Here is a 23,567-nt window from a genome sequence, read left to right as displayed (position 1 = left end):
CACACACACACACCCCTTTCATAAATCAATATTTACTATGTAACCTTCCTCTCTCTCTTCAGGGCCAGGAAGCAAATGTGCATCCTGATGGCGCTCTTCAAAAAGCTGTTTGCCCACTGATTTACTGTTGCCTAGTGTTTTTGTTTTGAGAGCCGCATTTTGCCATTGGACCAAAGATCCTGTGCGGGTACAGTTTAAAAAATCCAAACGAATACTGCCGTCATCTGTTCGTAGGGTAGCGAAGCGTTGCCACATGATGTGGGACGGACCTCGTAATGGCGGCACAGTGGACAGAATATCTGAGGAAGTGTGAGAGAAAGGAAAAAAAGGGTGCGGTAGAGTTACAGAGTTGCATTTTCTCCCTCTCAGTCTAAAGAGAAAGCAAGGCCCATTTCTGGCCCTGTGAGGGAGGGGCCCCACTCACTCAGGTTGGCAAACAGGTGGGGCCCACCATGCAGTGCTAAGTGTATCCCTCCTGTGATTTTGAGGAAATGTAAGCAGAGTGCAAAGGTGTGTGTATGTGTGGTGCTCACCGCTGTGTTGTCTCTGTGTCTCGTGTCCACAGGCCCTCCAGGCAGCACGCCAGTTCATCCTCCAGCAGGCCACAGGACTCAACTCCCCCAGCAGCAACGAGCTCAAACAGAGCCCTGTGCAGGTACGAGTGCCACACACATACACAAACACAAGCAAGACTATACAAGAATACATACACTTCTTACAACCATCAGATGTGAGCGTATGCACATCTAAATCACATTTTGGTCCTTTCCTTTCATGTTTGTTTTGTTTTATCAGTAAGGTTGGGTGGTATATTAAATATTCTATGTATTTATGATGATTTTGCTTGTGTTATCAAATCAAGCAGCAACATGAAAATTATGACGAATTAAATGCACTTCTTATTAGGCCATTTAGTTTCCTAAAGGCAGCTTTATAATACTAGCGCCACAATCCTTCCTTGATTTAAAAAAGTTTTTAAAACGTTTGATATAACATTTTAAAAAGTTGGTAAGCTTGATTCATTTTCTTGCATCATTTAAAACAATCTGAACTCTGATTCAGTGATTTGTTTGCAAAGGTGCATATAAATGAAAAATGTAAATATTTTTTATTTAATGAAATTGAACTGAATTTGAAAATAATTTGATTATCATCAAATATCAAGAACAGGTTTTTTTTTCACCCAGCCCTATTTGTCATGTCGTACTTTCTCAGATATTCATCTAATAAAGTTCTTGACTATCTGATTCTGATCGTCTCCCATCCCCCGTCTGTTCTATATTATTATAAGAGCAGAGTTGTGAATGTGGTTCTTTGTAGTGAAGAGCTGAACAATGGCACTACTTAAAAAAACCAAGCTTCATTTCTAGCTTGAGTGCACGTTTCTGTAGCACCTGGTCACACACACACACACACACACACACACACACACACACACACACACACACACACACACACACACACACACACACACACACACACACACACACACACACACACACACACACTCTCAGGGTCTAGAGCAGGAATCTTGGGAAAAGAGTAGTGTGGAGAACTTAGATCTATCAGTACCAAGATTTAGTTAAAATTTTTGCATTATTGCTTTACTAAAGACAAAACCCAAAAATATGTATATTGTGGCCATGAATTAACAAATCATTCCCACGACTTAATACATCAGCGCGTTTTACTAATTTAAGTAAATCGCACGCACAATATAACAAATTGTTCCCTCATTTTACTAAATCGTGCGCACAATAAAATAATTTGTTTCCTTGTTGTAGTTAAATAAAAACGAGGGAGCAAATGAGTACAATGTGGCTATGATTTTCTAAATCGAGGGAACAAATTATTATCGTGGCCACAATTTACTCAAACGAGAACGCATTGGCCACGATATATATATTTTTGTCCGCATTTCATGTGCAGCAGGCTATCTTTACAAAGTAATCATCAGTTCTTGTCTAACAATACACTGTGCATTTTGCATGTGTTGGTATTTTGTCTTGGTGTTTCTTACTGTTGGGAAGAAATACAGTCTTCATGCCTGCCATGTTGAATTGGGGCAGTGGTGATAACTGCCTGCTTTAGCCCACCCGTCAAATGTGACAAGACGCACTCGCGTGTGTATACCAGAGTAAAGCTTTGATATCACAGTCATGAAAACATGCGTCTTCCTGCGTTAACACAGTTGTGAGACTAACACAGACTGGCATGCAAGTACAGATTAGGGTGCACTTTTTATTTAGCCTGAATCTGATGGAGATGGAGGAGAGAAGAAGATGAACAAGGCCACCGCTAATCACGAGCAGGAAGCGAGGGACGGATGTAGTCAATACGGGCATATTGGGTGAAAAGTAGAGAGCACAAGTGAACGAGTGAGCAAAGGGGAGCGAGAGAGCCGCCCAGTGTTTTACAAATCATCAATAATCCAGGAGGAATGCTAGCTGACAGTTTAAATGACCGTGTTGAGAGGTTTTCCCTTCAGGGTAATTAACATTATCAAGGAACAGCAGGTTACCTCGTTAGTGGCGCACTCATTTAATTAACAAACCACACTAATTAGATTGAACCCTGGGCTGAAGTTTGCTTCACCGTGCTCGTTGAGCTAAAGAAAAGTCAAGAAGAGGAAAATGAAAGGAACATTTTATCAGAACACCTTTTTTCACAAGTTGCTTTTTTTGTTTATGCACCTTTCGATAATGTATGTGGCTTATTGAACAGATTTGGCTCTTTTGATGTTTCAATTGGGGTGTTTGCTGATGTGAGAATCACTTTTATTTTTGATTATACTTAGAGGACCGTTCACTTTAAAGGGATAGTTCACACAAAATAAATATGTTTACTTACAAAAATGTCCAAGTGTTTTGTTAATACATTGAAAGTCACTAGACTTTCTTCAAAATATCTTCCTTTGTGTTCCACGGAAGAAAGCACGTCATACATATTTATTTTTGGAGTAACTTTCCCTTTAAGTATTAAACTTCACATTGCCATTCTTCATTTGTGCTACAGAGTGACATGAATGGCATCTCAAATTATTAGTTTAGCAGAATTGTGATATTACTTTCATTGAACTTTTTGGGTGTAAAGGGGAAAACAATACCAGATTTACACTTAAAAGGGCGTATATAGGGATCAGAATATCATTGACTTGGAGGTGGGCTCTTTTGACTGCTGAAAAGCAGCCAACCAGAAGTCCTGAGCATCTTTTGACAAGTTTTACAAAAGAGCTAATCTCATTTTCTCTACAAAGGGACTTACAGAGGTTATAGCATACTACATTCTCAGGCTGGATGTTATAAAGAGGCGTGCACATACACATTTGATGTTTTCCGATCAACTCTATGGTCAGATCCACTGACCTCTGTCGACCCATGACCCTTAATAGAGCCTCAGGTGAGGCTCTTTGTTTGGGCTTCTGGGGTGAAGTCTATCCTACCTCAGCACAAGGCCACCCTGCATACTGATAAAGGAGAGCCCTGAGATTCTGCTTTGTAGTGTCACTTCCTCATATACTGCCCCGGGGCATCAACCCTCAACCCAGACCCTTCCCGGTTCCTAGTTTTTCTAAAGGGATTTAGGGACTGTAAACCGCCCCTTGTTTATGTCGCTGAGGAGGGTTTCCGTTACTTTCGACTCTAAAACAAGAGAGCTTTTTTTTGTAGTGATGCGTCATACCACTTATGTCATTACGAAAAGGCCTTCAGCTGCTCGATACCTAGCCGTCAAGAGACTTTTTTTTTTTATTATTTTGTCTTAATTAATAAAAAAAAAATATTATTAATTCTAAAAGTCCTCAGGTTCAGGGTATTTGAAGCTGTTGTCCAATGGCAAGGAGAGTAGGGCAAGGAAGTCATTTAATCTAATCAATGGATTTAGCCCGACAGAAAATGGCTGCTGGTCAGGTTAAGCTCCCTATGAAGATTTGAATGCGGTGTGACAAACAATGAAATCTTTTGGTGGCTGATAATTAGTTTTCCTCTTCTTTACTGCCAATGAAACCAGAAGTTACACTACTGAGGTTTTTGTCTGAATCTTTCAGAACCTTGGCCGTGACCAACATGTTCTTTCCTTAAACGCTTAATTTGCCCATCTCTCATTCTCGCCTAATATTCTTTCTCTTTTTTGGGACATTGAGGGATATATATATATATGTATATATGTATATGTATATATGTATACATGTATACGTGTGTATGTGTATATGTATATGTATATGTGTATATGTATATGTATATGTGTGTATGTGTATATGTATATGTGTATATGTATATGTGTGTATGTGTATGTATATATGTATATGTATATATGTATATGTATATGTGTATATATGTATATGTGTATATGTATATATGTATATGTATAAATGTATATGTATATGTGTGTATGTGTATGTGTATATGTATATGTATATATGTATATATGTATATGTATACATGTATACATGTATACATGTATACGTGTGTATGTGTATATGTATATGTATATGTGTATATGTATATGTATATGTGTGTATGTGTATGTATATATGTATATGTATATATGTATATGTATATGTGTATATATGTATATGTGTATGTGTATATGTATATATGTATATGTATAAATGTATATGTGTATGTGTATGTATATATGTATATATGTATATGTGTATGTATATATGTATATATGTATATGTGTATATGTATATATGTATATGTATGTATATGTATATATGTATATGTATATATGTATATGTGTATATATATATGTATATGTGTATATATATATATATATATATATGAAGAGTTCAGATGCAAAAGCCTCTAAATGCCATCTGAAATTTTCTTCTATAATGATCATTTTTATCAAGCTCGTATATTTAAATTCAATAACTTCACTTAAAAGGCAATGAAGATTACCTATTAATTATCAGTGAAATTATTGAACTTAAATATACAAGCTTGATAAAAATTATCATTCTATAAGAAAATTTCAGATGGCATTTAGAGGCTTTTGCATCTGAACTCTTCATATATATATATATATATATATATATATATATATATATATATATATATATATATATAGCTACATAGCTACATTTATTTGATTAAAAATAAAGTAAAAACAGTAATGATAGAAATATTACAATTTTAATTATTTTTCTATTTTCAGCATCATTACTCCAGTCTACAGTGTCACATGATCCTTCAGAAAACATTCTAATATGCTGACTTGGTGCTTCAGAAACATTTCTTATCAAACTTTATGAACTGTGGTGTATTTTTCATATGTTTTTTTAAACCGGTTAAAAATTTTTTTTTTTTAAATGGTTGTTTGGTATGGAATTGATTTTGTTTATTTAATTGTTTACTTTTTCATTCATTTTATTTGATGTTTTATAATTAGCAGCATAATAAAATCCACACGTTTTTAAATCTGTCACACCATAGGACTATTTTTATCTTTGTGTATAAGGTGATGGAAAGGGCATAGAATGTATCATGGTTATAAAGACCCATTTTACATACACACACGTGGCTTCAGTCCCATCTTTGTTGGTAATTGAAAAGAAAAAGTGTCCTCTTTTCATGTATTATTGAGGACCTCGTTTAATTAAAAAAAAAAAGAAGAAAAGACTCATTAGAGACATGCTAATTAGTTTCCTTCTCTTGAGCGTTGATAGAGAGGCTGCGTTGCCACGGTAGCACTGGGTGAAGGGAGTACCACATTGAGATGATCCGATTGCGAGATGGGTGACGCCAGCTGGAACCTCCACCTTTGTGTGGTCAAGCACTTTGGAATCAATTTTACAGAATGAACTTTGAAAGTCCTTTGACCCTAATGAAAATGTACCTCTTGTGTTTGTTCTTTATTGCGGTAAAACAAAGCAGCGCTTATCATGCAAATGGCCACTCCAGAGCAGGTTTTGATAAGAATTCTTTGGCGCTTTTTTTGGAAACTGACACGTATATAGACACCTCATATCAATGGGGGATAAAAAGACCCTCCATACTGGACGGAGCCCTTTTTGTGAACTTTTATTTTTGAAAACTCTGTTTTGTCCATTAAGTGGAAATGCTTAGTTGGCACTTTTTTTTTTTTTTCGTTTTCAAAGAGGTTGTTTTGAAAAGAGAGAGGGTAAGAGAGGGTGACCCAGAATGCAAGAGGCCTGACAGATTGAAGACAGCGAGAGAGAGAGAGAGCAAGAAGAGAAACACCCAGGGCCTTGCTGGCCGTTTCAGAGTTTGGGTTTGAGCAGTGGAGTGTAAAAGTCCATTTTTTGATCTGAAACATGAGTGAAAAGTGTAATGAACGCGGTCGATAATAGGCTTTTATATTTCCGCACCCCAGTCATCTCTTCTGTTGTGTTCCACTGGAAATTTGTTGTCATTTTTATTCTGGGGCAGTGAGGCGTTAGATAGAGCCACAGATGTGTGTGCGCGAGGGACGTCCGCAGAAAGCGAGGGACTAATGGAAGATGGAGTGGTGGGGGGATTTTCCACTTGAACTTGCCCGACTCTGGGCACTCGCGCAACGGCGGATTTTCATTTGTCCGAATGCTGTCCGAACGCTGTCAGAAAAAGCGGTCCCCAGACGCGAGCTTTGAACTGGGTGAAAATAAGCAAGTGACAGCCCAGAATTCTCTGCTTCTCTAGAGTCGCTCAGCCCTGCAGCCCCCGGTGGCTGACTTTTATTACACACCGCGCACACACACGACAAACAAAACCGCAGGCACCACCACCATGTACTGTATAAGAAGTGCAATATGATAAATACCTGTGGGAGGTAATTGGGTAACTTTGGGGGATGGACGGCAATGGGGGTTTTAGATCATTTTGGGACAAATTAGCTTGTGAAAAGGTGGCTGTGTGCACCAGGGCTCTATAGCCTGGAAGACATCATCATCACAGAGCCACCTGGTAACAGCGCCTGCAGCCTTTCAGCGGGCCTGTTATTAAAATGACAGGCCTCTTTAGCGTCACGTCCCGCTCAATAGTGACCCTTCACTCTCCACATGCAGGCTAATATCTTCCAGGCTTTTTGAAGGTGGCGGTGTGACTGTTTAAAAGCTCACCCATCCGTCCCCCCCTTATGCTAACCCCACCTAGCTTCCCTTATCGCTTCCACCTGAGAAATGTGACCTCTTGCCCCCTTCTGTCAGGATTAAGAGAAGGGAATTATTCTAGTGAAACAGTGGAGGCATTTTGTTCTCCTGTTCATGTGTTGATAAACACATTCTGCTTTAGTATGATGGGGGACGGTTAAATGTAGCTGGGAGAGTTGGCATGTAGAAGTTTAGCATTCTTGCATTAGTCATATGGTGAAATGGAGATGAAAGGTGATCATAAGGGCTAGTTAGGAGACAGAGGCAACAGTTTAGATGTGTTGGTGGGCTTTACAACGGCCATGTTGTCAGGCACTGCTAGCAGTTTGCTACGGTTTTAAGGGATAATGTGTATTTTGGCATTACAGCTTGACAGGTTGATGTTGAGGGTTCTGAAGGGGTTATTTCATACATATGTTATTATGTACTATATGTGCCTGTATTTCTGTCACAATATATAAATAAACGTATACAAAAATAAATAAATATAAACGAGTGAATAAGTATATTATAAAAAGTAAATATCAAATTCATTAACACATTTTTGTGTGTAATATAATATAATATAAAATATGAATGTATGTATAAAATATTTTTTGTACAATAATATATATATTTCGTTTTTTTAAGATTTTAACATTATAAATATAAATATATCCAAAAATAAATTGTAATGACAAGCGTCTTCCTTAAGCTCACGGATCACTCCTTACTGTATTCCTACAGAGATCCTTGCATCTCGGATGCTCAGCGGTTCCTTGAACCCTTTTCTTGTGGTACATTCTTAGTAATTCCCTGTCTGATCTCCCCCTTCCCTCTTGTTTTTGTTTGGGTACACCCTTCCTCCATCCCTTCTCTCCCTGTTTGCCCCTGTCTCTGACCCCGCCAAGCTTCCACAACCCCAGCCGTAACCTCTATCCTCCCTCCTCGCCGTCTCCCTCTCGCCTCGCCTCGGCCCAGCGCTTGGTGTTGGTTTGCGAGGCGATTAATGGCGCTGTTGTGTAAATGAGATGTGACGGCTTGTTTACCGGCTTGAGCCTGCAGGCGATAGACTCACGAGCGCACCCGTGAATAAACTGCTCATAATGGCCATCAGCGCAGACTGCAGGTACTCTAGTGCAGGAGGAGAGAGAGAATTAGAGAGTGTGAGCTGTGGGTTGCGGTTAGGCAGTCTACCAGTCCTCCATCGGTGAGGTGAGTAATTCTTTTTGACGGGGGTAAACAGCGCTAGGATGTTGTCCCGCGTGTGCATGGATGCCCGCGTGTGATGTCTCCTCTAGTCGTCTCCTTGTCATTTTTTTCAATTATCCCTCCCACTCAAGCAACCCTGCAGAATGCCGGTGAGCTTGAAGATGGATCATTGAGATTGACTGACTGTGGTGTTTATATATTCATTATAACTTTATTTGCCTCCATCTTTCTCCATTACACATGCTAACACATTAAATGTTCATATTTGTCATGTTTTATAGCACCACCTATTGTCTGATTGCCTCTAAATTTTACAAGCTTTGTCAGAATCATGCATTTAAGTATATGGCTTGTATTTTGTGAGAATCAGATATATAAAAATTGGGATGCATGATATACAGATTTTCGGCTGATATTAGAAATGTTATTTAAAATGCTGTAATCAGTAGATATTGGATATTTAATTGTGCATGCAAATTTACCTCTTTTTTTTAACTTTTAGATTACCTTTTCCGTCATTTATCTTTAAAACGCTGCTAATTTAATAACACTGTTGAAGAGATCTTTACAAATCTCAAAATGAATATCTGTACATTATAATGTTGTGATGCTTAAATTCACTTGTAGCATTTGAAATGATTGATTTTGGTTTGTTTTATTTTTAGTTTATTTAGACGGAAAAAAGTATATAGAATTTAAATATCTAGCATTTATCGGTTATTGGTCATAAAATAAAATTTCGGATTATCGTATTGGCTAGAATTTTAATATCAATACATCCCAACGAAACTTGATGACATTTGTGCATAAGACTGGTGTTTTTCTTTTGCGGAGCATCTAACAGTTGTAGGATATCCAAGGTGCTCTTTTCCATAAAATCACATTTTTAAGAACTGTGCTTCACTAAGACTTTACTAGTTAATTCATTCTAGCTGACCACAGAGGGGCAATTGTGTTTCTTTGCTGTTATATGACACTCCGTCTCAGCTTTCTAGAAGAACTAAACTCTTCCTGTGTGTGTCTGTGTGCTAACCAGGATTTTAGATTTGGATGACCAGAACTCTGCTCTCTTTACATATTCGGTGTGATTCTTTGGCCACCTTTCCACATAAGTGTTGCTCTGTCGTAATTCATACTCCAGAGTCTGAGCCGAGTTCCCTCGCAGTCTTTAAAGTGCTAGACCTTTGTGCTCTTCTCTAAATTCTTCAACTTTAAGTGCCGTTTATCAGATTTTCCCCCTTCTTTATATGGACGAGTATATTATTCCTCTCCAGCTATAAAAAGCCTTTCAAGAACTCAGCCAGTCCCAATTATGGCTTTATGGAGCTGATTTGCCACGTCTGTCCAAAGTTTAGTAACATGTTTTTACATGCTTTCACTTGGGGCTCTTTCGCCCATTTTTTTTTTATCCTGCTCGTGTGTGTGTGTGTGTGTGTATGTATGCACCACCGCTCTACATGTGATAATTACCCTGTAATATGGAATGGCAAAGAATCCTCCAGAGAATGGAGATGCATTCATCATCATCCATTTATTTAAATACCATAATTTAGTGTACGGCTCATTACTGGGAGGTTGACCTTTCCCAAAATGAAGATCTCCTCTATACTTTGTACTCGCTGTCTGGTTTCATTTATTTATTTTTTTAAACCTAAAAATGCTAATAGAGATAAATACAAAGAAGGGGATGAAGGGTGTAGCCTATATCTATCTATCTATCTATCTATCTATCTATCTATCTATCTATCTATCTGTCTAGTGCATTCAAATCATTGCGATTATTTATGATGTTGCCTAATTAAATGTCAGGCAAATCATTCCAAATTTTATAATACATCACTCATTCATCCATGTAGTCGTTCATTTGTGTGTGAGTGGGTAGAGCTCTAAAAAATGTAAATGATTTATGTAATGAGAAATGAAACTTCTCAGGTGTGTTCAGGCTTCAGTTCTAGTGTTTTAGTTTACACCAGATGCAACAAGCATTGATTCCCTTGGAAGATGCACCACAACCCCCAAATCTATTTTTGAATGGCAAATAATTTGAGTGGCCACTTCATTAGGGCAGAAACGTGACAACTTATCGTTGAATGCATTGAGACGCTCCATATATCCAGACTAATGGAATCAGATTGAATCCAGGAGCACAGGTGAAACATTTTGCAGGGAATCGCCTGCAAAATGCTTTTAAGTGCGGATGGTTTTAGTTTAATGAAAGTGAGTCATTTGGCAGACTGACAGTATATTGTGCTGAGGAGGATTTCGTATTAAAACAATCTCACTTGTTCCGGGTTCAGACCCCACATAAACCGCACAATGTTGGGCTCTGCCCGCGGGTCTGTCTGTTGGTTCACAAGAGATTCACATCATCGTCCTTGTGTCTGTGTTTTAATGAGCGGAGGGGTTGATAAGGCTGATTGTAATTTATCAAGGCCGGAAAAAAAGGAAAAGCCAGAATAAGGCTCATTGGAATGCATTCTCTGTCCTTACTACTTCCTTTATGACCCTCTGGGACGCATCGCTCTTCTTGCAGCTCGGCTTCCCTCTCCCCTCTCGCTCTCTCTCTCTCTCTCGCTCTCTCTCCCTCATTTCCCATCTCTCCTCTTTGTTAATCAGTTAAACTCGCTCTTCAAATAGCCCCTCTAATTACTGCTCCGCTTCTTGCGAACGGCCATCTCCCCCGCTGCTCTCTCTCTCTCTCTCTCTCTCTCTCTCTCTCACACTCTCTGTATTGAAGCTGACCCCTGTCAGTAGTGGGTAGCTCTTCGTGGTGCGTGCGGACAGCGCTGGTGAATCTTAATGGTGGTGGGAGGCACCAGAGGTGCCACTGAAGCTGGCTCATTAGCAGACAGTCTCAGAAGCTTGTGGAGATGGTTTTAGGGGATGGCCATCAAATACACACCATATATAATGCGCTCTCTCAGACAGATGCGTTCAGATGCCGTGCCACTTACAAACTCAAAGCTGCGGGTGAGTGCGAAAAGAGGTTTTGCTTGTACAGATGAGCTCCATTTACCGTATTGACCTCTAAAGTGACTGTGTTTCCCCCCCCCCCCCCCCCCCCCCCCCCCCCATACCTGATTAAAGGTGGATGATATAAGTGAAATTTGCTGAAAATGACCACAAGAGCCGCCCTATGCAGACGACCCTTGACCTGCGTGCCACTGATTGGTGGCGGCCGTTCTCAAACAAGCACAGGTTATTATAGCATAAGCCCTGATATTATTTGCTTTTGTTGCAGAGCAAGCCATATGTTAGCCTTCCTGTTCATCTCAATGGCAAAGGACTCAGTACAGATGCAATCTCCATGCCGTCTTTGCTTATGAGCACTCAATTCTAGATTATTGAGCCAGTTACCTGGTGCCATTTGAGTAATTACAGAAAAGGAAAATTATTTTAAAAAATTGTCAAAAAAATGTATAAATAAGAAATAAATAAACAATGAATGGAAACTATTAAAAATAGACGATTGTCATTCATCTACTATAATATAATGAAATATAATTTTGATTTAAATGTTTCCCCCCCCCCCCCCCAAAATATGCTTTTGCCCTCATATAATTATAGTTCAAGCATTGACTAGTTGGGACTAACTACCTCTGTTAACACACCAATCCTTGACCTGGGTTGGGTGCAACCTCCAGAAATATATATTGTATATTTTTATAAATATATTTTTTATATTTTAAACAATTGAATAGCTTTTTATATATATATATATATATATTTTTTTTTTTAATAATGTCTATGTTTCAAAGCTTTGTCTATTTGGCTGCCTATTGAAGCTCCACTATGGGTGGACCTGTGGTCCAAATGTGAGGCCCTTTACTGACAACACATCACAACAGGTGTCTCTTGTTATTCTCTCTTGTCATACATGGAGAGAGTGCTTTTTGTCTCCGTTTTTAAAATATAGTAAATGAGTGTTCAGGCTTGATAATTCACAGCAAGGTGCTCGCCGCTGTGCTTCTGCTCATCGAGCAAAATATCTCCCTAGCTTTTCTTTCCCTTTGCATGTTAATTTAAAGAGAGAAAGAGAGAAAAAAAATTAAATGTATTTAATAAATGCCTGACTTCAAATGGTTGGGGTTTCTGGCTCCTCTATTACTGGGTCTATTCAGCGGCAAATGAACGGGGGAATCATTTATGGCGAGAGACAAAGCCGAATGAAAATATAATTCCGCATTGTGCTGCGCTTTTGTTAGCGGCCGTCAAGTCCCTAATGGCGCGCTTTTGTTTTCCTGCACTGCTCTGAAACCGTAGTGTCGAATTGCACGCTCCGCTCATGGTGTGTAATGGCCCGCCTTTGTGATATTAGATTATAGGGGCAATTAATGGCGTCAAACCTTAACAACTCAGCATTCAGGCGGCTCGTCAATCCCACTGTCGCGCCGCAATAGAAGGTGTTATAACTCTGGTAATTATTACGCCTGCAACTTGAAAATGTCAATGAACGTGTGTATAAAATAGAATGTATGGGTTGTCACCGCGGGAGAATGGGATGCAGAGGAGCAATTAATTACAGGTTTTCATTTCGCTCTTTGCCGGTGACAAGCAGCCGTGCGTGGCAAATTGGCGTGACGCCAAGCGCCCGCCACACCGAGCCCCCCCTTTTGCCCTATCTCACGTTCCGTCTACCCCGATGTGTGCACAGACACACATACATCACGTCCCGGCCCGACTGGCCTGCTGTGGGCTCTCGCTTCGGATGATGCCCTGGCTTTGTTTCAGACGCTTTTCCTCTCTAGGTGCACATACTTGCTTTCAAAGCAGTAATTGTAGGGCCCTTGATGTTTTAACCCTTGATATAAGTCATCAAAGGCAGATGCATGATATTTGGCAGAGGGCCGAACACTCTCCCACGATGGCATCAGATGCATGATATCATCTGCTGAAATGTGTCTGTGCTTGTTAGCTTTAGCTGTAAGCGCTAGTCTAACATAGCCTCACCTGCGTCACGCCTATAATTAATCCAGGTGAGTGGCACGCCAGGCCATAAAATGTGTCTGTCTTGTGGCACATAAGTCATAGAGGGTAAAAGAGTGCATAATTTTGCCTCTTTGTCTCTGTCATGGATTCTGGGAAGCGTTCCCACCTCCTCATAGGGAAGGATACGGATGGCTCGTTTCAGTGTGATAGGGACGTTTACAATAAAATATCGGACAGTCACAGATAACCACGAGGCTCGCGAACGCAAGCTTTCATCCCTCTTTCCGGCGGGGGAAAAGAGCCGGTGTTCGTATTTACCGCCAATCTTGTTTACAAAGTCAAATCAGCCCTTTACAGATTTAATTTGCGTCTGACAGCTCTCTCTCTTCGTCTTTCCTCTCCTTATCTCGCCCCCCTCCCTCCACCCCTCCTCACGAGCCCTCGAGCTCCGAATAGATAAACTGCTGAAAATATGAGCGCTCAGGCGCTACATGAAAACAAATGAATGCAAATATCAGATCGGACTGGCAGTGGACTGGGAAGTCGTCACGCCGTTGCCTGTCTTTTTTATTCTCTTTGAGTGGAAAATGTAGATAAATGTACGTATTATGCTGGCTTGTAGTTTGCACTCATATGTCAGCTTCAAGCCAGCCGTTGCCTGTAAATAGCTTTATTTTTATTGAGCAGTTGCAGGGAGATGATCAGTTCTGGCCCTTGAGCAGTAAATAGGAAAATAAATGGAACGCCACGGAGCGGCTGTGTGTGTGTGTGTGTGTGTGCGTGTCTCAGTGGAAGATCGCTAGCTGCATTCGAGGAAGCAGCCGCAAATTGTACTGGAGGAAATTGCTGGCCCGTTAAAAAACTGCCCATAAGTTCACAGGGTGGCCGCTACTACTGCATTAAAGGATGTACTCATGTACTAGCGGCCTGCCTTCAGGCCTTTCCAAACCATCTCTCTCTCACACACGCAGACACACACAGAGAAAGAGAGTATGGATGCCCATGACCTGTATGAGAGTTTTAGGAGTTTTTTGATCATGTGATTCCTTCCACACAAACACACACAGTCACACATGTACATGTGTTTTTATGCCTTTCAAACTTAACTTTAATAATTCTGATTGTTCTGCTGATTTCAATCATATTAAAAGATTATCTAGATGAGGTTTTGAACTAACAGGAATTAATAGTCTTGGAAGCATCAAACATATCAGTGATGTTTCTGTATGCCATCATTTTCCGGCAAAAGTGTTTGTATGAATTCGTAATTTTTGTTTCATGGAGCTTTTTCTGAAAATTAAAAACCAAATTATTTGTATTTTTTAAATAGTTTTTTTATTATTTTTGTTCTGTTTGCTTTTAGGTTCCAAAAAAGAAAGAATTCCCGGTTCATTTACGATTATCTTTCAATTTCAGTTTCAATTTTAATTTAAAAAAGGATATGAGTTTCCATAGATAAGTCAATGTGAAACTTCAAGTAATATTTACAGTATACATACATGTGCATATTAATAATAAAATTAAAATAAAATGCATGAGTTTCAATACCGGGGCCAGTGAAAATGCTGGCTGGGCAAGTAAGAATCTGAACTTATGGCCCTACTGGGCTTGCAGAAAGAAATCCTTATTGTTGAGCTCGGCTCTCTTTCCATTTCTCCTTTTCTGCATATTTGTTATAAGATAAGAATCACACTTTCCATCTTTACGCCTCGTTCTTGTCTAGCAAATTGTGCTCTCACTTCCAGACTGTTGCAAGTTGTTTCCTGCCGATAGCTATCTTATCAGACTGTTTGTTATTTTTGCCAAGATGTGATTCTCTAGATAACAAATCATAATATTATGTTTATTGAAGTACTTTCAGGCTGATAAAGACTACATACTCAAGGGAAGATTTGATCAACACTCTTTCTCTCTCTCTTTTGGAAAAACTGCCAGGGTTTTACAATGCAAGCAGTGTGGAGCTCTACTGTGTCAACAGAGCTGATGTTTTGTGTACTCTCTTTGCCATGACAGGATAAAGAGTTAATTAAAGTGAAGTACAACATTCCTTTATGAAGCTAGAAAAACAGAAATGGCTTTGTATCATGTTAAAGTGAGGGTATGTGCTTATTTATGCTTATCTCACTGTAGAGGTGGGCATCTTCAGCATCTTAATAGCCTGTTTGTTTTATCACATGCATTTTTTATTTTTTTATTTAACTTTATTTTTCCATGCTGCTCAGACCTGTGACACATTTTAGTGTGACGGCCCTCCAGTTGACAAGCACTGTTACAGATTATGATGCTCTAACACACATGCACAACCATGTTTGCGGTCACTTATTGGACTTATTTTCCGCTTTTTTTAGGTGCCGGTATCCATGGCAATGATGACCCCACAGATGATAACTCCTCAGCAGATGCAGCAGATCCTCTCTCCGCCTCAGCTCCAAGCTTTACTCCAACAGCAACAAGCCCTTATGCTGCAACAGGTAACACACACACACACACACACACCGACACAGTCTCCACACACATAACTTAAAACAATATTTGTAAATGTCTGGGCTGTTCAGACATGACATGCCCAACAAACCACACAAAAGGTACATTTTTCAATGCCAGTTGGTGCCAGTTTTATTGGCTAATCAAAATATTACTATACACTATTTGCTATATCATGTCCTCTAAAACTCTGCTGCAGGGACATGTTTTGCACCACAATCCATCATTTTCCAACAAAAACATGACATCATAGCTTTCATGGAGTTTTCATGAAGTTTCATAAGACATTATTTGGTTTATTATTTGGTCAGTTATTATTTTAGGCTAACCAAATGAATTCAATATTTAGTTTTTTATTATAGAAATCTATGAGCCTGTTTCCACAGATAGTGCTATTTAGTTTAAAAAACAAAACAGTCATATTGCGAGACAAAAAAAATATTACTATTAGAAAGTTACAATTGTGAGATAGCAGAAACTGAGAAATACAGTCACAGTTGTGAAGAATAATGTTGTAATTGTAAGAAATCATGCTCACCAAGACTGCATTTGATCAGTAGAAACAGTAATATTGTTTTCTGTTCTATTCAGTAATCATTCTAATTTGGTGATTTGATCAGCGTTTACTTTTTATTGTTTATTTTTGAGGAAACTGGAGCATTTTTGAATTTTTTTTGTCTTTACTGACACTTGATTAATTTAATGCATCTTTACTGAATACAGAATGGTCATTTATAAATTCACATTTATGACGAGTAAAGTTCAAATTATGAAGAAAAATAGTCATAGTCAACTGGCTTCTACACAAAAACTTAACGTTACGTGAAAAATATCAAGTTGGCGCCAAGAGGTACATACTAAAACAAGCATTCTAAACCTTCTCGAATATGTAGAGAACTCAGACATAAACACAAACGCTTTGTTCCATACTTCCATAAGAAAACTTCTTCCCTCCCGTCCGGCCCTCTTAACTGCTCAAGCCATACGTTTAATAGGAGAATCCAGCCAGCTTGACTGAACATCCTTCAGCTGTTGCCAGTGCTTTTATAGAGTGCCGTCGGATGGCACAGTAAATGCACATTCATGTGTGATCCCCGTTAATAGGCCCTGAGTGTAGATGTCAGAGTGTGTAATGTAATCGCGTTTTGTGTAACTTTGATTGCATCCTCACAGGCATGCCCGGAATGATATCTTCCCTGCTTTGATGCTACTTGGCTCTGGCGTTTATAAGCAGCATTTACTAGCGTACTAGTGACGACGACGCCTCCTTTGGCTGGTGTCGCTACACGTCGACTCGCCGGCGGTCAGGGAGCGCTTATGTTAGAGTGAGGACAATGTTTCTCACCCAGCTGCTGAGCCAGACTTCTCCATATCTCTTCCCACCTCTCTCTCTTTCTTTCTTTGTTTATTAGTTGCATGGCCTCTGCTATCTCGCTGCGATATCGCCTGGAGGCCAGAGGTGTGGCCCCTGAGCAGACATGAAGAAACAAACAACCCCGTTTCTCTCACGTCTCTCAAATATTTATCACCGTCCCAAAACTCGCAACCCTCGACCTTTTCACACACACTTCTCAGGCAGAAATCAGGTCAGGCACCTCTCCGAAACCTCTTTGATTAAGAACGTATGATTATTTTTCATAACTACAAGAGGAAAAAAAGAGTTTTCTGTTACATAAATGATCTTGACAGAGCAGAATTGATTTACAGTAGTAGTAAGGAGGAGGAGGTTGCTTTAGGCGAGTATAAATTGCACCAAGCAGATCTGACAAATTTGTCAAGAGTCGCTCGCTCGCAGAAATCAAAATTCAGCTGTTTGAGAAAGAAACTTAGCACTTTTGTCCCCCTCCCCCCGCTTTATTTCTCTCTCTTTTTTATTCTATATTTAACGAGGATATTGAAATTGAAATAGTTACCGTTCATGGGCCGTTTTACATCTCCAGTAAAAGCCAGTGGGTTTAATGGTTCGCAGTGGCGATGAACCACGTGAGAAGTGGCTTTTAATGCTCACTCTCTCGCACACGGCAAATGGAGCAATCAGAAAGCCTGCCAACACACACATACAGCAATCCGTCCCTGATCTCATCCCAGTGTGTGTGGGAGAACGAGTGGGCTTTGGATTTTTCTGCATGTGAATACCCTTACAAATATGATTTTACATACAAAGATAGAGCGAGCGCAGGAAAGAGAGAGCAAGTACATGTTTATGTATGCGTGTGCACTTGTGCATGTGTGAGTTAACCTTTACATCCCTCCAACCCTTAATTACAGCCCAGCTGATATATTTTTTCCTTTTTTTATCCCCTCTCTGTGCTGTTAAGTAAAACCAAGGTCACAATAATGGGAATCTAAGGTGAATGCCTTTCAAGGCGTGCAGTTAACGTGAAAAGGGCCCACTGAATCAAATCATTAAAAAACCCTTAATTATTCTTTAATTATTCCTGCAACTATTCAGCTTCATATTGGCATGAATTAAAGGGGTAATGAGTGGGCGAGAGGCAGCGGGGCCAGTCGGGTGGCAGCGAGGCGTGGAGGAAAGTTTAAACCGAGAGACGGGCGACATATTGCGATCCAAATGCCTCTAGTGTGGTAAATGGAGTTTCCCTTCACACCTTACGGCTCGCTGACTTTCTCTGTTGGAAATGGCTGTGGCTCAGCATCACAGACGCGAGGTAGCTCACCTTCAATATCCCATAGAGTGGCATGGCGACAGGTAGTAAAAAAGGACGCAGTGGTGTGAGATGGATTTTGTAGAGGGCAAACAGTGTTTTAGTGTTGCTTGGTAGAACCACTCGCCTGGTAAAAACAGTGGGATATGAGCGAGTTCAAGGCTCGTTTAAGACCAAAGAGTTGTGTGCACTCGGGTTGGTCCAAGATGAGGACAGACACCCAATCAAATGAGAGTTTTCTGTCATTCTGTTTGCAACATAGCCTAGAATGGTTGAACATCAGGCTTGTTGGTAGTTTGACCTGGGACAGGGCCGTCGCCAGAACATATATAATGGGGAGGTATTTCGTTTTCATAGGGGTGCACACTTTATGATCAGAGAAACAGACATTCACCAAAACAATAACAACCCATTTGCACTATGCACACTTGGTAAACATGAGTTACAAAAGCTCTTCAATTCCACCAAACACACAATAATAATATAAACAATACATAACAAATAGCAATAAAAATATGTACGATGTATGAAGTATACTAAAGACACCATTAAAATAGTTGAAGCAACGGCTCTCTGGGTGATAGTCATATTTATAAATATAATTATATTTTTTAAGTTTTTTTGGGGGATGATGCATTAGTAGAAATAGTTCACTTATAAATGAAAATTCTGTCATCATTTACTCACCCTCAAGTTGTTTCAAACCTGTATGAATTTCTTTCTTCTGTTGAACACAAAAGAAGATATTTTGAAGAATGTCGGTAACCAAACAGGAAGTCAATGGGGTCCATAACTTGCCTTTTTTCACATCTCAGGTTAAACATGTTAGGTGAAATTGTGAAAATAATCATTTTAAATGATTCGTTTTAAAATGTCCTGCTTTGTTAAATGATTTTTTTTTTTAAGTACAACTATTCCAGTTAGTCTTATTTTAATTAATTTGAGGAAAAAAACAAACAAAGCTACATAATAATTATTAAAGGATTTATTTAGAGAAATTGTTCTTGAGCTTGACACACAAAGTATTAAAAGTACACAGAGTATTGTGTCACGTCTTTCTTTTTAAGGTGTGATTTGGGATGTAGCCCACTATTAAGTGCCTCATTCCTTGAGTAAGCCTGCATTACATCTGTAAACATTATATGTGATAAGGAGTTAATGAGGGTATCATTATTCTACTTTTCTGCAGCAGCTGTAGCCGCCGTCCCCCAGGCGCTCCTCCACTGCCGCTGCGTGTCCAAGGGCCTCCGTGCTCTGCTCTTTCGGTCAACATGTACTTCCATGTCAGATAGGTCATCCATGCAAAACTGAGATTTTAATCTTAATAGGCTTTCCTGAGTAAATTAATAATCTGAAAGTAAAACAAACATTGGTGGGTCTGCGGTGGCCACTGCGGTTAGCCAGAGCTACGGTTGGAGATGTGTAATGACAGTGTTAGTGGGTGCAAGCCAGTCTCACTTAGGACTCTGTAAAAGAGTAGCTAGTTGAAAGTAGCAGCTAGTTCAAACAGGCGAAAGTAAACATGGTAGCGTAACAGGAAGCCTTTCTCATGTTTAATATTTTTTTCTACTTCGAATGCAGGAAATGAGAGAGTATTATTTTGAGTGTATTATTTTAAATCTTTGGCAGTGTAAACCTCACACATATACAGTTTCTTCTTGTTTTTTTTTTCTTTTGAAAATTATTTCCAGGTTTTCAAGTGAGCATCAAAGGCATTTTACTTAGCCTAAAACTTTCATGACATTTCTGATTATCTGAATGAGCATTAACTACAATAACGTTCATTCAGATAGTTAGAAATGTTTTCCACAATATTATATATCTTCAATAGACCCTCGGTTAACAAGTTTCGATCAGACCCCAACACTAAGTATGAAGAATAATAATAGTGATGTTTGCCTTAGCAACTAATAAAAACACTTTCCCACATCCTGAAGTTTTCACAGAATTAGTAATTGATCATTGTAAATGATTAATCCTATCTCGGCTGTTCTGCCCTCACACACCTGTTTCTTGTTTTTGTCTAATAACCTTCATTGTTCTGGAGAATGAAACATACCCCTAACCCTACTATGCACACTTAAAATCATTGACTTCCACATGCCTCTGTCTGTTCCCAAAGCTTTTAATCAGAGCAAGGTGTGCCATGGTGAGGTGTTTCACAGTGATAAAGCACATACAGGTCTATGTTTACCTGTGTAGAGGAGATAGACTCATTCAGCTGAGCACTGAATAAGTAACCAGTGTGTAAACACCTTTCATGTGCTTTATTAACTACATAAAACCCTCACGCAAGCAAACAGAACCATAAAAACATCTAAAAGGTGCTTTTTCCATTTGACAATGGCAGGATTTTGTGTTTAGTAAACTTTCCTGCACATAACTAATGGATAGTACCAGGAATAGGGAAGCGTCAGTGTAGGAATCAGGCAGGTGTCTGTATTTCAGGTCTCTCAGATGCTTAAGGCATAAATTGGCTTTTAGTGCTGATCTCTGGCTGGTTTCTACCACCTGTGTTTTAATCATAACTGTAATTCAGGATGTAACAAAAACTGCTCTGAGATTAGAAGCGAAGGGCAAATTTTACCAGCGCTTTCCCAGACAGGTGTTGTGTGTTTTAGTTCAGTCAATCATAAATAAGGAAGCCTGTCTCCACACTGTCAGGTTTGCCACGCCAAGAGAAGGATGGACAGATGATTTACAGGACACATTCATACGCCGCCTGCCAGGTGTTTAAGCTGCCTTTTAGAGGAATGCTGAAAAAAGATGAATATGCCTTATTATGGAGGCACTTTAGCCCTTAAGCAAGAAGCTGATCTTGTTTTATCCTGTTTTCATTTTTTTGATGCCTTTAGACATATGCGACTCCTTGCACCCAGCTACCTCATCCTAGAAACCCAGTGTTATGTGACTCATTTGATAGCAATGAGTGATTTTCCAGTGTAAGCAGATGGACAGGAGTTTTGGTGCAGCCTAATGTGCCATGGTGTCTCTTTACATGAGAAGTACTGATGTTTAAATTATTGGGTTTGTTTCTGGTAATAAAGAAAATGGAGAGAAAAAGTACAATATATACCCCCATAATAGGATTTGCATTACAGATGAATCTGTTTGTTTTAAAGTGTATGTCCTTTGTGCTTCTTTTTTTCTACATATTTGTGCTGTCCTTGCAACGTCAAACACATTTTTTCCTATCACAATTTTTTTTTTTAAATGTTCTTGTTTTAGTAAAATATTTAAACATCCATAAAACGACAACAAAAAATATAATAAAATAAACTGACTGATAAGCTTTGCAAAATACCATCAAATATTATGAATTGTTTTCAGAAAATATATCTTTAACTAAGAATATTTGAAGCATAAATTTAATAATTTAGTGTGATTTATGCTTAAGCCAATATGGGGTAAATAAAATAAGATTTTAATATCTGATGCAGTTTGTTTTTGTTTCAATTATTTTATTTGTTATTCATTCATTTCTTATTATTATAATTATTATTTGTATTCGTTTTTCTATTATTTTATTTATTTTGTTGCAGCATAGTGTTACATTTCTGTTAAATTAAAATCCTTCTCTCTCTTTCTTTTTGTCTAGCTGCAGGAGTACTACAAGAAGCAACAGGAGCAGTTGCACCTCCAGCTCCTTACCCAGCAACAGCAAGCAGGGAAGCAGGCCAAAGAGGTGAGACACCCTTGCCTCTTCTCTCTATAGTGCACTTCACAGTGTACTTCACCTTCATAGCACCCTAGATGAGCATCCTCAAGAAGGCTGACACATCATTTGTCACACAGCAGAGGCCAGTTCCTCTTGAAAGCCAGAAATGAACTCTTTGAAAATAACTGTATTCTAATATGTGAGATGATTGCATGACTGATTGTGTGCTGCACTGAGTGGCACAGACCTTATAAAGGCTCTGTAATCACTGAGTATTACATGAAATCCTCAGTAGGAAAACAGACGGATGTTTTTTTCCCTCCTCTGACAAGCACTCAATTGCATTTTGTGTATTAAGTGATTCAAAAATGCGGATTAAGACATTTGGGGAATATGGATTTTCATTTCTCTGTCATTGACCAAAGTCATGCTCCAAACCTTACCATGGGCTTCCCCGCTAATACTCGTTAAGTATTAATTTACAAGTCGCCGCTTGCTAAGCCTAGTGGAAAATCCCTATTACAACCCACTATGGTGGAGTCGACGAGTTTCTTTAATTGTCAATTAAGGCACTGGAGTAGGAGAAGGACCTGATGTGGGTAATGAAGGTGAGGGGGAATAATGTTGGATCACTGAGGATAAGACTGCAGCACAACAAAGGCGAGGGCATAATTACCCGTCTGCGCACTGCGGGAGAGGAGATCTGCGCTAATCTGGCGGTCAAATGAAATCCAAACTTTTGCGGCCTGTGTGTTAGGAGCGTGAGCTATATCTGATACAACTTAATCAAGGAGTTTCTGCGAGGGCTTAATGAACAAACGGCTTAGCGGAGAGATTAGCACATAGCTGCTTGAACAGTTGCTAGCAACATGCAGGTTACCAAAGCTTGTGTAGCTTAGTTTAGTTAGTCTTCCAGCCTCTACAAACTGGTGTGTAAAAATTGCCTATCTATCTGATCTAGCCTGCCTATCTGAAAACAGTTGATATTAGCACATATCTGCTAGCACAGTTGCTAACAAGATGCAAGTTGTGGTACCATGTGTTGATGAAAGGTGACCACCAGTGGATTGAGGGTTCGAGGTGAGTCCTACTAAACATGTTCAAACCAACCTAAGATAGCTTTCTGTTTTTTAAGCTGGTTTTAGATGGTTTATTTAGTCTCTCAGCCTCCCCAAACTTGTTAAATTGGTCTAGCTTGTCTCCTAACCTCACTAAACTGATATTAAGAAGGTTTAACGGGTCAGTCAGATGGTTTTACAGACTAACTATCTGAAATGAGCCCAGAACCATCAAAACAGCAGAGATGAGCACATAGCTGCTAGCACAGTTGCTAACAAGTGGTATCCTGTTTAAATGAAAGGAGATCAGTGAATTTGTGGAATTGAGGTGAGCCCTGCTAAACAAAATGCTCAAACCAGTCTTAGCTGGCTTAGTCTTTAAAATGGCCTAGATTGTCTCCTAGCCTGACTAAGGTGATTTTTGGCTGGTTTAACTAGCCTCCCAGCTGACATTTCAGCTGAAAAGTGCCCAAAAACCATCATAACAG

At 39.3% G+C, this 23,567-nt stretch overlaps 1 protein-coding gene across 8 annotated transcripts in view; it reads left to right on the top strand.

Moving 5' to 3' along the window:
• foxp4 (forkhead box P4) overlaps positions 1-23,567 on the top strand; it is a 130,617-nt gene that overhangs the window by 62,988 nt on the left and 44,062 nt on the right. For all 8 annotated transcript variants that reach the window (XM_082156120.1, XM_082156119.1, XM_082156122.1 and 5 more), the window contains exons 3-5: positions 566-655; positions 15,562-15,684; positions 21,962-22,048. In XM_082156120.1, coding sequence (XP_082012246.1) covers positions 566-655; positions 15,562-15,684; positions 21,962-22,048 — 300 coding nt within the window. The remainder of the gene's footprint in view (positions 1-565; positions 656-15,561; positions 15,685-21,961; positions 22,049-23,567) is intronic.

Source organism: Leuciscus leuciscus (genome assembly GCF_965113295.1).
Source record: "Leuciscus leuciscus genome assembly, chromosome: 23".
In the NCBI taxonomy this organism is placed as follows: domain Eukaryota; kingdom Metazoa; phylum Chordata; class Actinopteri; order Cypriniformes; family Leuciscidae; genus Leuciscus; species Leuciscus leuciscus.
The sequence above is the reverse complement of the archived record's forward strand: the minus strand, read 5'-3'. Positions and strand labels throughout refer to the sequence as shown.